The 15,706-nt window shown below is 44.4% G+C and overlaps 1 protein-coding gene across 2 annotated transcripts in view; it reads right to left on the bottom strand.

Moving 5' to 3' along the window:
- Positions 1–2,104: 2,104 nt before the first annotated feature.
- Positions 2,105–15,706, bottom strand: part of CD83 (CD83 molecule) — a 19,438-nt gene continuing 5,836 nt past the window's right edge. Inside the window, exons 3-5 of one of the 2 annotated variants that reach the window (XM_011962728.1) lie at positions 7,252–7,480; positions 5,234–5,340; positions 2,105–3,875 (exon numbers count right to left, since the gene is read on the bottom strand). In XM_011962728.1, the coding sequence (XP_011818118.1) occupies positions 3,747–3,875; positions 5,234–5,340; positions 7,252–7,480 (465 nt within the window). In that variant the 3' untranslated portion in view covers positions 2,105–3,746. The remainder of the gene's footprint in view (positions 3,876–5,233; positions 5,341–7,251; positions 7,481–15,706) is intronic. The other variant, XM_011962729.1, reaches the window with a different exon arrangement.

The following is a 15,706-nucleotide window of genomic DNA, read 5'->3' as shown; positions in this document are numbered from 1 at the left end:
CAAATAACTGACTGCATTTAACCAACCAATTGATCCCATCTGCCTCTGCAGACAATCAGTTACAAAATTATGGGGGACAATAGCTGGTGAATTAAGCACATAGCTCGCATCCTAAGATTTTTAGGCCTTCGGTTATTTTGACATAGGAAAGATGAGGTATTAAACAATGATCCAGTTAATGCCACCAAATAAAGTTGCCAGTGAGGAAAGAGCTGGAAACCAGATTGAATTATTCCAGACTCTCGACTGTCACTGTGCTGTGAGGTTGAATACATGGCCCTTGCTTTGCTGTCTCTACATCCAGAAGTCGCTGTTATATCTCTTCCCTTGCAACCCCAGCAAATAATCGGGCTCTGCTGGATTCCATGAGTGCGGCTCAGTATTTTCTATGAGGAAATCTCCTAAGTATTATTATAAATATGAAAAGAAACACAGGCTTTCTTTTGGAAGGATGTGGAGCTGATAGCCACATCTGTATCTGTGTTCTGGGACATCCCAAGGCAAAATTACTATAACTGTAGAACTCATTCCATAGACAAGGGACAACCTTGAATACAAAGCTTTCCCTGGCAGTGGAGATGAAGAATAAATAGGGTCCATGATCATCTGCCTTCCTCCAAAACATCTTCATAGGCCTCAATTGAGGCTGTTGAGACAAGTTCACTCTCCTTGACAAATTCTGCCCTCCATTTTCTTCTATACCCCCTTCTTTCTCCATGTCTCTTTCTCTCTCACACACACACACACACACACACTTTTTTTTTTTTTGAGATGAAGTCTCTGTCACCCAGGCTGGAATGCAGTGGCACAATCTCGGCTCGCTGCAACCTCCGCCTCCCAAGTTCAAGCGATTATTCTGCCTCAGTCTCCTGAGTAGCTGGGACTACAGGCACGCACCACCACGCCCGGCCAATTTTTGTATTTTTAGTAGAGACAGGTTTCATTATACTGGCCACGCTAGCCTCGAACTCCTGACCTCATGATCCACCCGCCTTGGCCTCCCAAAGTGCTGGGATTACAGGTGTGAGCCACCACGCCCGGCCACACACAAACTTTTTCTTATACCAAAGACAAGGTCTGAAACGTTGAGACTGCCTGCTCTCAAATTTCCATCATGTTTCCAGCTTAATTCAGTCCAAATTGACAAAGGGCAACCCTCCTTCCTAGTGTGTCCTGTCCTGTAATTCTAATGGCCATGAAGAATTTAGTATACCCAGTATTAATCCTCCGAAAGCAACATGACTCCTTCACCAAGCCAATTCATTCCTTTTAACAAAACCACTTTGTCGAAGATTTACAGTTACTGATACTTTCTCTGCTCCCCTTTTCTCCTTTCTTGTTCTAATATCAATCAAAGGCTTACCTTTTGCTAGATACTAGGCTTAGTGCTTCTATATATTATCTTATTTAATCCTCACAATAAACCTATCAGGCAGATACTATTGTTATTTTAAAGATCGGCCAGCTAAGGCTTAGAGGGGTAAGTCCTCTGCCCAAGGAAATATAACTTCCAAATCTTGAAGCTGCACTACAAACTCAGGTGACTAGGAGCTCTGTGAACTCTCAATTACCATGCCCTGGCACTTTTGGTAAAGCATTTGAGAACAGACTTGATTCCATTGAAAGCGAATCCACAGCTTTTAGAGACATTTTCTGTGTATTCATCTTTGTAAAGAGCCATCCACCTATGATGCTTTTCTAACTATTACAACTACATTGTACTAGTTACATTACATTAACTACGTTAGACCACATTGCTCTTAACATTTTGAGGGGAAGGGACCTATTTGAGAATCTCGAGTGAAATCCATGAATCCCAGGCACAAAGCCCCTGACGTTACACATCTTTCTGAAGCAGAAACCCTCCCACCATCCCTCCCACCTATGACCATGCATGTTAGTATGAGCTGCTCATGTACTGGGTAGCAACGTGGCCCCAGGATGGAAGCAGAAGCATCTCTGGGAAGGAGGGTGCTGCTTACAAAGCTCATGTACCAGAATGCCCTCCCTCCGAGAAAGACTCAGCCAATCTTTCAGCTCTCATTTTGGATTCTGATTCTCAAACTGGTTTACAGACATCCTAGCACTCATCCCAAAGTCGGGATTTTTTTATTTGTATTTGTATTTTTTTTTAACTTTTATTTTATGTTCATGGGAACAAGTGCAGGTTTGTTACATAGGTAAACTTATGGGGGTTCGTTGTACAGATTATGTCATCGCCCAGATATTAAGCCTAGTAGCCATTACTCATTTTTCCTATCCCAAAGTCTTATGAGTTGAATATAAAACAGAAAAACACCCTTTCTTCACATGCATACGTTTAATAACATGAAAGCCACAACAGAGGCAAAAACACTAAATCAACTTGGTATCCATTTTACTCCCTAATATTAGGGGAACAGTGAACATATAACCCAAGCAATAAAATGCCTTTGGAAACCAAGAAGGGAAGGGCCCAAGTTTGATAAGAGAAACCCAACAATGGTTAAAACATCCATGCAACATTTCGTGAAGTCCCTTCTGCCAGTGGCTCCCGTGTGTCCGTATCTTGGAGTGTGTTAGGCTACTGTTTCAAGAACAGACCATGGACCTGGCTTCCTCACTTCCCCAGAAGAATTCCTACAGAAGGCTACGGGAAAGGCTTCTTGGTAACCTTCTTTGTTTCACACGATGGAAAACATGAGAAATGGACAGCACCCTCTCATCCCCAAACCGCCACCATCATAGCAAGGAGAATGGCTCAGTGGAGTTTCGAATTTGTATAGTGCTTTATATGTTTTCAAAGAATTTTCACGTAGATGATCTTCATCAGCCCATGCAACAGCCTTGTGGTTTACCATGGAGAAAGCAGACACCAGAAGGAACTTGTTCAAGATCATGCAGCCAGATAGTGGAACAATGGGGCGAGCACCCAGACTGCACGGTCAGCCCAGCATTTCCAGCCGGCCACTAAATAGCTCTCTATCCTGTCACCCTCTCCGACTTCTCCCTCTCTATGTCCAGGCTGCCTGTCAGTTCACAATGCTATCTCACTACAGATACAGGTTTCAAAAGCAGAAAAACACAAACCCTTCTCTGACAAGTACATATAGATATAAAAATAAATGTGGCACTCTTCTTTATTGCTTCTTTATGGATGTCTTTCCCAGATGAAAAGACCCTGCTGGGGAATAGTTCATCGACCTGTTATTTCTTTGTACACAGATTACTCCTTAGTAATAGCAGGACCTTCACACCAGGAAATTATTTGCTAAATATTTCCCACTGTCTCACAGCTTGATCTGTCAATTTCTCCCAGACGTAAAACATCTGGGCTGGTACAGCAAAACAGAGCAAATTCAAAGAGATATCCCCAAGATGCAGAAGTGGAGAGCTGTCCTCAGGAGTCTGTCACGGGCCAGCTGGGGGCATTTATATTTCCCAAGACCCTTTTCCGGCTGCATCTCACCATAGCTTTTATATGACTGAAAAAGTGTCCAGGAGGTTGACCAGATAGCTGCATACATCGCTGAAAAGGTGGCCATGGAGAAGCAGCAGTGGCCCCATGCTATGTGGTCATGTGATGGTTTTCGAGGTCTGCTCACAGCAAATGGGGTGGGATCCACTTCCGGATGTTCTCAGTGAGGTGAAGGACTTCACAGGAGGATGCCATCTTCAGCGTAGGCTCATTCTTCTCTCCTCCAGTGTGACAGACAGGCACACCCCTGAGCCTCAGCTTCGGGAGGAAGAACCCGCAGAAATCCTGCTCATACCAGTTCTGTCTTGTGAAGAGTCACTGGCCCCAAATGCTTATTTGGGGAGGTAACTGGGAGAAAAGCTCGTTCCATGCCAGCTTTAGAGAAATCTGGGAAGATACTCTGCAGTCGTGCAAACTTCTAAAAAGAAATGAAATAAAGGTGAAGTGAATAATTGGAAAAATCCAGCAGTTGCCACCTCCTTTTAAACTCTGTTCACTAAGAGCTGGCTACACAATCCATAATGGAAGCTCCCATACTCACTGCCTCACTCGCTCCACAAGGGATTTGTACCAACCATGTCACTGGCATCTCCAAACTTGGACCAGGAGATTCACTAATTGTGGTCATTTCAACCCCCTACTGTTAGGTCTCTGTATGGAAAGTCAATGCCCACAGAAGAAGGCATTTGCAAACAAGAAACTAAAGTCATTCACGTTTAAAATATACTGCCTGGTAACTCTAATTATCTTCTTATATGCAAATAACCCTAACATCCTAACTGTAAGCTCCTTGAGGGCAGGAACAATGTCTTACACCTTTTTATGCCCTGTACAGTGCCTAGCATAATGCCTTGAACATAGTAGGTGCTCACTGGAGTCTTTGATTGACTGGTATTTCAAACAGAAAGCAGAGAGATGAGTGCACAGCCAGAGAGGCAAGTAAGTGAATACAGAGACACAGTGAGCGGCAAGAACCTGTCCTGGGGTAGCTCCTGGGTGAGGTCTGTCCTGGCCCCTAGGTAGCCAGCCCTGCCTGGTGGATGGAGACAAAGGGGGCAGATCACTTTCTAGAGGGGTCAGACACACATGTGGCCCTACTCTCCCACAACCGTGGTCAATGCAGGTGAGCAGCCATGCAGAAAGAATCTCTGAGGGCTTTTAGCTGGAGCCTGCAACCAACAGCTCATGGGCTTGTCTAGGTGCCCAAGTACCGGCCAAGCCATCCCTCCACCCCGGAAGCCTCCTGCTGTGCCCCACTGCTCTGGCTTCTTGGGCTTAATTCTTAAGGCATGGGCAGAAATAACAAAAATAAAAGGGGAGAACCCCCATGAGAAAATAGCTTGAAGGCAGCCAAAGGAGGCTGATCTATCCCCTGGAATCTCTGGGGCAGTGGGGCCCACTCCCTCACCCGCAGGAAGAGCGGGGCCTCTGCTCTGGGATGGGGGGCCCTCAGCGCTGCAACTTCTAGCACTGTGCCTACAGGGCCTCTGCTCTTTCACAGAACCCCTTCCCATTTCCCAAACATCCTTCCTATATCTTACTTTGTTTTTTTCTTTTTTCCACAATGCTCTACATGTAGCCACTAGACAAACGCTGGAAATATTTCAGGTAGCTTCCTGTAATGATTCTCCCAGTCTAGGGGCCTCGAAAAGTCCAGGGTTCAAAGAATAATCTCTCTCACCATTATTAAATGATTCACACTGTCTGCAAAAGATATTTGGATTGGTGCCCTGGGTAATCTTTTAATAACAGAAGATGTTTTAAAAAGATACTTACGCAAGTGAAAATGATGAGTGTTAAGTAGAAAATAACCAGAGCCAGCAGCAGGACAATCTCCGCTCTGTATTTCTTAAAAGTCTCTTCTTTACGCTGTGCAGGGCATCCTTTAAAAAAGTAAGTGACATGGGAAGCCATTTTAACAGGATTTTTCTACCATGAAAAAAAGCTAAGAATGCTTTGTTCCTCAGTCCTGGAGTCCTGCTTGTCTCCTCTTCCCACCACCAGGATGAATGACAGTAATAGTGGCAGAGATGGTGACAGCAGCAGCAGCAGCAGTGTGCACTGTTGCTCTGTGTCCGGCTGCATGCAACAGGACTTGCACACAGCATCTCCCCGAATCTTCAGAGCAGGCCTGGGTGTCCCGTTTTACAGATGAAAGAGCTGAGGCTCAGAGAGGGTCAAGGACCAAGGACCAAGGACCAAGGCGGCTGAGCCAGGCATCTGGTCCAGGCTTATCCTGCGGCCTGTCTGCCTCCACTTCGGATGTCAAGCCTTTCCTGGCTTATTTTGTCCTCCTACCAGATGAACCACCACTTGTTAATCCATAAATTATCTTAACCTCATTAGCGTTGGGTAGACTGTGGTGTGTCCTCACCTCATGAGGATTCAGGGACTATGAAAGGAAGAAGGTGAGCTGCCCTGCTATTGCCAAAAACGTCAACAGATTTTTGTAGAATCGTTCAAGCTCTTTCTGCGAGGCTGCCAGCATGGGTGGTTGGAAGAATAGCTCCCTCAGGGTTGTTAAAGGGTGTGGTGCAGCACTAAGGGAGGGTAAGAGCAGCGAGGCCTTTAGCCCAGGAACAGACATGAAGGCAGGTGCCTCTCCCCACTCAGGTGCAACACCCAATGTGCTGTTTGGGGAAGCAAGTTGAGCTCTGGCGATAGTGTGCTTGCAAGCAGAATCTGCTCGATGCCCCAGGCAGGAACAGGTGGAGTGCAAGTGAGTGGAGGGGGTTCTGCCATTGGAGCCTATGGCTGGGTCTCCAGAGAGCTGTCGACCCCTGAAAATGGATTCAACATTTCGTGCAGCAGTCTAGGGATGGATTCTCACAGCCGAGGGTAATAAGAGCCATTGTCCTCATGGTCCCTAATGTATTGATCATGCAGTTTATCCCGGGCACCACATTCAGCATTTTAATGCAACTTCTCATTTAACCTTCACAACAAGCCTATGTTGTAGATATTGCTTCCATTTTAGAGATTAGAGAACCGAGGTTTAGAGTCAACCAGTGATTTGCTGAAGGTCACACGCTAACAAAAGGCAGAGTTAATATTTGAGCCAGATCTAAGTGACTGCAGACTCTGACCCCTTAAGTTATGGGCAATATTGCTTTGGAAGAGCAAAAGGAGAGAAAATCAGCTATTCTCTTCATTTTCTATCCACTCCCCACAAAACATGCCTCCCCTCTCCACTCTCCTCTGCAAGGTTCCTCTCATTCATGTGAATATTCATTGAGGGCCTACTATGTGCCCAGATACATCAGAGAAGAAAATAAAGAAGTTCTTGTTCTCTTGCGGAGACAGACAGTAAATCAATCCATAACATGCCAGTTGTACTAAGTACGAGGAAACAAAGAAACCAGGATGAAGGGCTGGAGATCCAGGAGGGCCTAAGAGAGGTGTGTGCATACAACACTAAGCAAAAAGCACACACTGCCCCCTTCAACAGGAATTGTACTTTTGCAGGGTAATAATATTACCCTAAGTCCAATTCCTTTCAGATCCTGGACAGAAGGAGAAATCAACTGTTGTACGGAATCAGGGGCTCTGTGATCACATTTTTATCATTTCCAGCCTCAGCCCCTAACAAGTGTTGGGCAAAAGTCAAACAAAAGGCATCATTTAAGCCACAGAAAGAGAAAATGGAGACATGCTTGCAGCGGATTTTCACTTTCAGCCACAGATGTGATCCAAAGCTCTAGAGCTACACTCCAAAAGAGAGGATCGATTTGAGGACCTAAAGGAAGCACACATGCATTGTGCAAGAAGCAAGCAAGTGCAGCAGGTCACCTCACCTGTCACTCTCAAGATCACCTTGCCGCTTAGGTTTCTCTGCCCATGTGGGTCCTGCAGAGAGCACCTGTATGCCCCCGAGTTGCAGCTGGTAGTGTTTCGGATCTTCAGGGAATAGGGCCTTTCACTGGGGCCGTCGAAAGAACCATTTTGCCCCTTCTGATGATAGTGCTGACCCCTGAGGTGGTCTTCCTGGGGTGTCTCCATCCTCTCTTCACCGCCCTCCAATAGCTGTGAAGAAGGAATCATAGCGCATCACGGTCCACTGCAAGCACTCCAACTCGACATCAGTGTTTCCATTTTGTTTTCAGAAGATCCAGCCTCAACTTATGTTTGTAAAACAAGATATGATGCTCTTGTGTGTGCGTGACCTCTGGGGGAGGAGAGATGTATGAAAATTCCTAAGGCTACATCTTCGGAATATATCAGTACTGCCTCTCATGATTCTATCATAAGTATTCCAATTTCCACCCTATGTAAGAGAGAAAGAGTCACTGTTGATGACAGTGATATGCTGTGTGTGAATCTTGCTGGATTATATTTTGTGTCTATGTATACATGTATAGATAGGATTGTTCTGTATTAAATGTTCTCTTGTTTTCTTCAGATACCAACTCATCCACTGAATGATTCCTATTTCTGTATCCCAGCCTTTTATTTGGAAAAATTCCTAAATCTGTTATGATCCTTGCCAGACAATTCAACTAAAATCAGATAGGCAGATAGGCAGATGAACAACGCCTCCTGCAAAGAGTCACCTTGTTCCTCAAGGGCTGTGTCTCTGTGTGGTCATGCCTGACGTTGCCAAATGTGCCACACCTTTTCTCTGTACTAGGGCAGCGAGACAGCTGAGAAGCCTGCTTTATAGTGAGCGTTATGTGTCAGATCATTTGTTGGTCATATCAAACTCCACGTGGAAGGGCAGTAATAACTGACTTCACTGTACTCAGGACAGACCAGCCAGACTTGGGTAGATGCCCAATTTAGCCAGACGTTTCATCTGGCTGGCTTTCTGTCTTTTTTTTCTTTTTTGAGACAGGGTCTCGCTCTATCATCCAGGCTGGAGTGCAGTGGCTTGATCAGGGCTCACTGCACCCTTGGCCTCCTGAGTCAACCTTCTGGTACTCCCACCTCAGCCTCTCCAGTAGCTAGGACTATAGGCATGTGCCACCATACCTGGCTAGTTTTTATTTTTTTGGTTTTTTTAGAGGCAGTGTCTTGCTCTGTTGCCCAAGCTGGTCTTGAACTCCCAGACTCAAGCGATCTGCCTGCCTCGGCCTCCCAAAGTTCTGGGATGACAGGCGTGTGCCACTGCGCCCGGCTTGCTTTCTGTGAATTCTTTGTGATCAAACTGGTGGAGTGTCTTCAGCATCTCCCACTGCAGAGATTAGGTTCATACCACATTCACCATTAATTCTCTCTTTCCTAGACATATTTTCAATCTGCCTAATTAACTTGCTAAGTTGCTCCTCCATTGAAATACTTTAAAGCTTCTAAAATGAACTTACACATGCAGCAAAGCAAATCCTTGTTTTCAGCCTGCCAGGGCGGCCCTTCAACACTGACATCCCCTAGCAGTACCTGAGTTTCCCTTTGTGGTTGGCTGGGGACCAGCAGGGAGCCCAGGATTAAGTGACATTCCTTACCTGTCCCTAGCATGATAACTGCACCCAAGAGCCACCTTAGGGAAGGAGACAGAGATTATCAGGCCCCACTGCCACTGTCTTTGCTTGCGCCTATCAGTGAGGAATCTCCTGTTCTGGGAGCACCCTACAACTCTTCTCTGACTTTTAGGAAGGGACTCAGTGCAGGGAAAGAGATAACCAAGGAGTTAGGGAAATACTCTGAGAAGCAACTCAGGAAAGAAAATACATACACACGGGCACGTGTGCACTCGTAAACACACACACACACACAGTCATTTCTGCGTCTTTTATTAATTCAGGGCATGTACCACAAGGTCACCAGGAAGCTCAGGCTCCAGCCCTGGTGTCTGTTAGCATTCCTGTAGAGCGGGCTACAGAGACATCTGGTGGCAGATTGATCGCTCCTGCAAGAAAACCTGCTCAGCTCCCTCCTAGCCCTGAGCTGAGACGAATGGCTCTTCTCAGGCCGAGTCTGTGGACATAAATCCCATTTCTTGGTGGTCCTTTCTGTGTGGAAAGATTCCTTCCTAAATAATCAAGAATCTATGGGAGGAAGCTAAAAGACTGGGGCCCTTGGTATGCAAAACTAAAGCACAAAAAGGAGGTGGGGCCAAGGAAACTAACGGTGTCCAACTGATTGCAGAACACATCTAATTTAGCACCATTTTTCCCTTTTCAAGCCTAAGTAAACCATAAACTGCAGCCTCGTTATGGGCTCACACCACTCCCCTCTCCCTTCCGCTGCCCTGGCAGAACTGCTTCTTCCTACCAGGCAGGGCTTTCACAGATCAGAGGCCGAGGCCCATCCAGGGCCAATCTGTGCCTAGGATGGCCTGAAAGGTCAGTTTGAAATTATTAGCTCATCCCAGTCCCTGCACTCCCCATTCCAATGTCCAGTCTTGCTTTTCTTTTTTTAAATTAACCTCCAAATGTGAGCATAGTTGCAACAACCATTCTGAGATTATTCACCCATAGTTTTCTCCTGGGGAGCTCCTCTCCCATCCAGCAACCCCTCCCTCAGCTCAGAGAGGCCCATCTGAAAGTCAAGACCAAAACTGTGAACCCCTCTGGACCTGGGAGAAATATAAACTATTGTGTCTATCTATATAAAGATGGCCCCATTATTGTGTTAGCTGCTGGGAATTGTTGAAGCAAAAAGGTTCTGGTGATCAAAACCGGCTGGCAGTGACTTCTGCCTATTTGCAGAGAATTCATATTAAAAATCAGCAGCAACACCAATAAAATGTAGTTTATTTGATGGTTAGATCTGCACAGGCCTCTGGCAGAACCGTCAGTGGGCCGCTAGTTATTTTTAAATGACAAAACAAAGGCAGGGTGAGCCATAAGAACAGAAAGAAGAACCAAGGGACAAGGCAAGACAAGGAACCCCCAAAGCAACCTGCAGAATTCTGATGAGCTGAAACATCACTGCCATCAGTGGGATCGTGGCAAAATATCTCAACTCTCACAGGGTCATCTTCCAAACACCCCTTTTCCTAAATGACCCAGAGAACTATCGGCAAAACCTGGGAACTCCTGCCAAACTAATGAACAGCACCGTTTGCCTAATAACCAACTACAGCAAAAAGAATTCCCTGTAAATTCACACACTGCAGCTGGAAATCTTTCAAAACCCTCCCTCTAACCTCCAGTTTTAGGGATATACATTTTCAGCTAAACTTTCTCTTGTGACCACCAGCTGTAGAATGTGGGGTTTGTCCACAACTGCAAAAGTCGTAGTCGTTTTTCTGTTAATGTTGCATACTCAGAATGGGGGTGGGGCCCTAGCAGGACCAAGGGACCATATGCAGAAGCTCAAATCATTATCATCAGATACATGGCCAGGCAGCTATCACCCTGCTTTATCGGATGAGCTAACTGTGGCAGAGGCACCACCAAAAACTGAAGGAGAAATTTCAGTGGGAGGAAAACGGAGTAACAGCAAATGGGCCATCCTCACTTTGCTTTGTTTTATGAGTTCTCATAAACATTGGAGCTGGCTCAAAATCAACCACTGGCAAGAACAGCTCTTTAAACATTCCAAATCTAAAAGTGTTCCATCGCTTCTCTGCAAAAGCATTTTAGGAAATAGTAATTTATAACAAAAGGAACCCTCAGATTCATTCACAGCCAACCATAATTGACAGGAACTATTTAATGCACCCTTCACAACGCTAATATTGTAGTACAGTGCGCTAAAGCACAACACAATTTCAGCAAATTAATTACTCAAAACACTCATCCCAATCATGTTTTAAAAATCCACATGTTGTGCATTAACTTTTATGCTGACAACTCTATCATTTTTGGTTGAGCTGGAAAAGTGCAAACGTGAGACATCTCATTTTCAGAAAGCTTGGGGACTGTGACTTGTCTCAAGGCCTCCAATTTGACTAAATCATTTAAATACCATATTCTTTCTCTCAAATGGAGATTTGACCTTAAGGAAACCACAAGCCCTAAATTAAAATAAACTCTCTTTCATCTGCAGAATGCTAAATCAAGCAAACACAAGTACTAATTTTATGGGCACGTGAATGGAATCATTTTTGGTTTTTTTTAATGATGAATGAATTTGAACTAAAACAAAAGACATAAAATAAATCATCAATTATGGCTGAAACTGGACCAATATTAAAACATCCAATTGTGGAAAGCGTTTTGTTTTTTTTTAAGTTTAGATAATTTTATCCAAATATATGCCAACCTCTTACATTACCATATTTGAATCTAAGAGGGTGATAGTTTCGTTTTATAGCAAAAAAAGAGTTTTGATCACAAAATTGAAATCTAAATTTATCATACATCAGATTTGTTAAGAGTGCAGGGCCAGGCACGGTGGCTCATGCCTGTAATCCCAGCACTTTGGGAGGCCGAGGCAGGTGGATCATACGAGGTCAGGAGTTCAAGACCAGCCTGGCCAACATGGTGAAACCCCATCCCCACCACAAATACAAAATATCAGCTGGGCGTGGTAGTGGGCATCTGTTAATTCCAGCTACTTGGGAGGCTGAGGCAGGAGAACCCAGGAGATGGAGGTTGCAGTGAGCCGAGATCGTGCCACTGTACTCCAGCCTGGGTGACAGAGCAAGACTCTGTCTCAAAAAAAAAAAAGCGGGGGGAGTTGGGGGGAATGCAATAGCTGCCTACCTAAAAGAAAAAAAAAGTATAAAAGCTTCATCTAATGATTTGATAAAACATATTTAAGGGTATAGATTGTAAGGATTTAAAGTTGGTATTGAATTAATTTGATGTATTCCAACCACATTGAGCAGCTTTTTTTTTTATTGCATTTCTTGTGCACTAACATTCATGTACCTTGGTTTCTAACTCAATTAAAGTGCCAATATAATTCCCATTCATCATAAAAACAGCTCTTTATAATGTGCAAAATAGTTTGGCTCGGAGGTTGATGTCATAATGAGGGTAGAATGTATGAGCATTAATATCTTTTTTTCTATGCATAGTTTTATTAGAAAAATGATTTTCCACTTTGAAATTTACTGGGTCTAACAGACAGAGCTGGATTTATGGCTGTTAACAGAGTTATGAGTATAGCAGAGGCAACATAATTAAGAGCACAGGCATTGGCACTGGACTGAGCTGGAACCAAACCCCAGCCCTCCCACGGCTACCTCTGCTCTTGGCCAACTGACTGAACCACTCTCAGGCTTGGATAGCTCCACTGGAGTCTGGGGGTGATCACATCTCACTGAGCTGGCGTCAAGATACTTATGATGATGTATACAGACCCTAAGCACCGTATCGATCACACAGAAAGCCCTAAAGATGTTACTACTCTCTCTCTCTCCTTTTTTTTATAGCCAAGGTTTCACTATGCATACTAACTAGTTCTCTGAATATAAGAAGTATGGAAAAAGTATTTACTGAATGAATACATGAATTTTAGAAAACAATGAGAAAGTTACAAGAGCACTAGCTTTGGAATCAAAGGACTGAAGTCAATCCCAGCTTCTCCATGCGTTAGCTGGGTCATCTTACATATGTCACTTCACCTCTGAGCCATTTCGTCATCTGGAGCTCCCTTACTTGATCATGGGGTTATTATAAGAATCAAGTGAGAAAACACAGAAAAGTGCTATATAATTGGTAATGCTGGTAATAGAAATTATTCTTATATGTGATAGCTTTCCACACCATCCACCCATTCTGTCATTTCGTTACCAATGACACTTCCCATCTCCTCTGGGAAAGTTGTCCTAGAAGTCCCAATCTCTGCTCTAGGGAGAAACTGTTTTTTCCACATACAGTGTCTTCAAAATATCCACAACATTCTGAATTTTTTAAAGCACCATCATAATAATGTAGCAAAGCCCCTTTGGACTTGAGATTTGAAGGCAATGTTGAACCCTTCATTGTTCATGCCAATCATCTCTCTTCCATTAGTGTCCCGTCACGCCTGCTGGACCTGGAAGAGGTACCATTACAAGCTCTGAGTTCATGTCCTCTGAAGAATTCCACACCTAGGTTCTAGAGGAGGCAACTTAACTCAGGCCTGGTACCCCATGATCATGGAGACTGGCTCTGATAGGCACGTGACCCAGTCAAAGTCCCTTGAGAATACTCAGACATATGGTGAGATATTTGAAGAGAAACACAATCTTCTCCTTTGCACTTGCTTCTGGAAGGATATACAGGTTGAGCATCCCTAATTCAAAAATCTGAAACACTTCCGCTCCCAGGCATTTCAGGTAAGGGATGTGCAACCTGTCCAACTCTGTACTTATTGGCTATGATCTGGCTGCTATGTGGAGGCTGGATGCAGAACCAATGTAAAGGAAGGCAGAGTTGAGAGATGGAGAGTCACCAAGTCCTGGGGACATTCATGAACCTCTACGCCTAGCTATGTGCATTTGCCAGGGCTGCAGAGCACCACAAACTGGGTGGCTGAAACAACAGATATGTATTCTCTCACAGTTCAGGAAGCCAGAAGTCCAAAATCAAGGCGTTGCCAGGGCCAAGTTCTCTGAAGGCCTTAGGGGATATCTGTTCTGTGCCTTTCTCTTAGCTTCTAGTGGTTGCCAGCAGTCCTCAGCACTGTTTGGTTTGTAGACACATCACTCCAATCCCTGTGTCTGTCTCCACGTAGCGTTCTCCCTGTTGTCTGTGTCAGTGTGTGTTTTCTCTTATTAGGACATCATTCACACTGAAGTAGGGCCCACCCTAGTCAGGTCGGACCTCATCTCAATTTGATTACATTTGCAAAGACTCTATTTCAAAATAAAGTCACAATCACAAGCATCAGAAATTGGAACTTCTGATCTTTTAGGGGAGCATAATTCAAGCCACAATGCCAGCTGTATCTGAAACGTGAACTGTATTTTGATTTTTCAATTTTTTCCCATTCCAATTATATATAAGCCAATATATTTCCTTTTCCTTAGGCTAGTTTTGATTGGATTTACAATCCCTCACAACTGAAAGACTCCTAATGATAAGGCACCCTGCACCACCATGTAAATAAGGGTGGTACCTAGGGGGCTATCGGCACATGGCTCCAGACTCGAGGTCAGTCCTGCTTTGTCCCTTGGGCTCACATGCCTCCCACTCCTTGGGGAATGAGATCTCAAGGCCTGATTTGAATCAGAACCTCTGTTCTCCAGAACTGCTAGTCCAAGGCGATTATGAACTGTTTATGGAAACCAGCATCCTTCTTTTCCTAAAGGTTTTCCCTATGTGGACCCACAATCCTAGGCAGCTACCAGCTCTTCTAGAATCGGTAACCTCGATTCTATCAGTAATACCGATCCTATTCCATAACCCCAAGGATTGCTGGCAAGCACTAGAAGCTAAGAACTGGAACAATTCTCCAAATTGCCCCAATTTGGGACATACAGTAGACTGGTCCTCCAAGAAAGAAAGCATCAAGTGATATTAACAAGCCTTGGGCTCCCAAGTCTTTACTAGTTCCACATGACACACAGGGAATTTTTACCCAAATATACCTCAGTGCAAAACAAAACAAAATGAAAAACAAAAACATGCTTATGAGTATAAAGGAATCTTAGGGAAGTATTTTCTGTCCAGCTCTATTTTGAGCTAGTGATTGTTGGTACAAAATTTAGGGTTCTTCCAGGAGCAGCCAGGAAGGGACTATGGAAACAGCTTTAGATGGAGGAAACTTTTTTTAGATAATCAATCTGCTTTTAGTCTTGCCCTACATAAAACTTTCCCTTATGTCACTGAGACCTTCTCCAAACTTCCTCTTCCTTGTGTAGTGACATTGCCAAGAACTTAGCTAAGACAATTCAGTCCTCATGTGACTCAGGTTCCCCCTTTTATTAATGGAAAACAAGTTGGGTTTTTTCTTTAGTTTAGTTTGTTGTTTTTTTTTCCCAATTGAACTTTCAGCTGCTTTCTTCCTCCCTCCCCACTGTCAAGCTAAAAGATTTTGGCAACGTGTGCTCTGTTCCACTACAGTCCAAAACTCTCAGTGATCCACCATTCTCATCTAGATGGACTTCTTCTATAGCCCCTCGGAGGCAGCCTCATTCTTCCTTGCCCACTCTTCCTCAGAACCACATGGACAGGACTGGTGACCAAGAGAAAAGAAGGAAAAGAATGAAGTCTCCCTCTGACACTCATCTTCTCAGAGGAATCATATTCTATCCATCACCAGGAGGAATATGTTTTGCTTTAGGCATATTGTGCATTATGCCATTCTCTGTGCTTAAAATCCTTTAATGGGGTCAGGTGCAGTGGCTTATGCCTGTAATCCCAGCACTTTGGGAGGCTTAGGCAGATGGATCACCTGAGGTCAGGAGTTCAAGACCAGCCTGGCCAACATGGT

Source organism: Colobus angolensis, unplaced genomic scaffold (assembly GCF_000951035.1).
Source record: "Colobus angolensis palliatus isolate OR3802 unplaced genomic scaffold, Cang.pa_1.0 Scaffold6, whole genome shotgun sequence".
Taxonomy (NCBI): Eukaryota; Metazoa; Chordata; class Mammalia; order Primates; family Cercopithecidae; genus Colobus; species Colobus angolensis.
The sequence above is the reverse complement of the archived record's forward strand: the minus strand, read 5'-3'. Positions and strand labels throughout refer to the sequence as shown.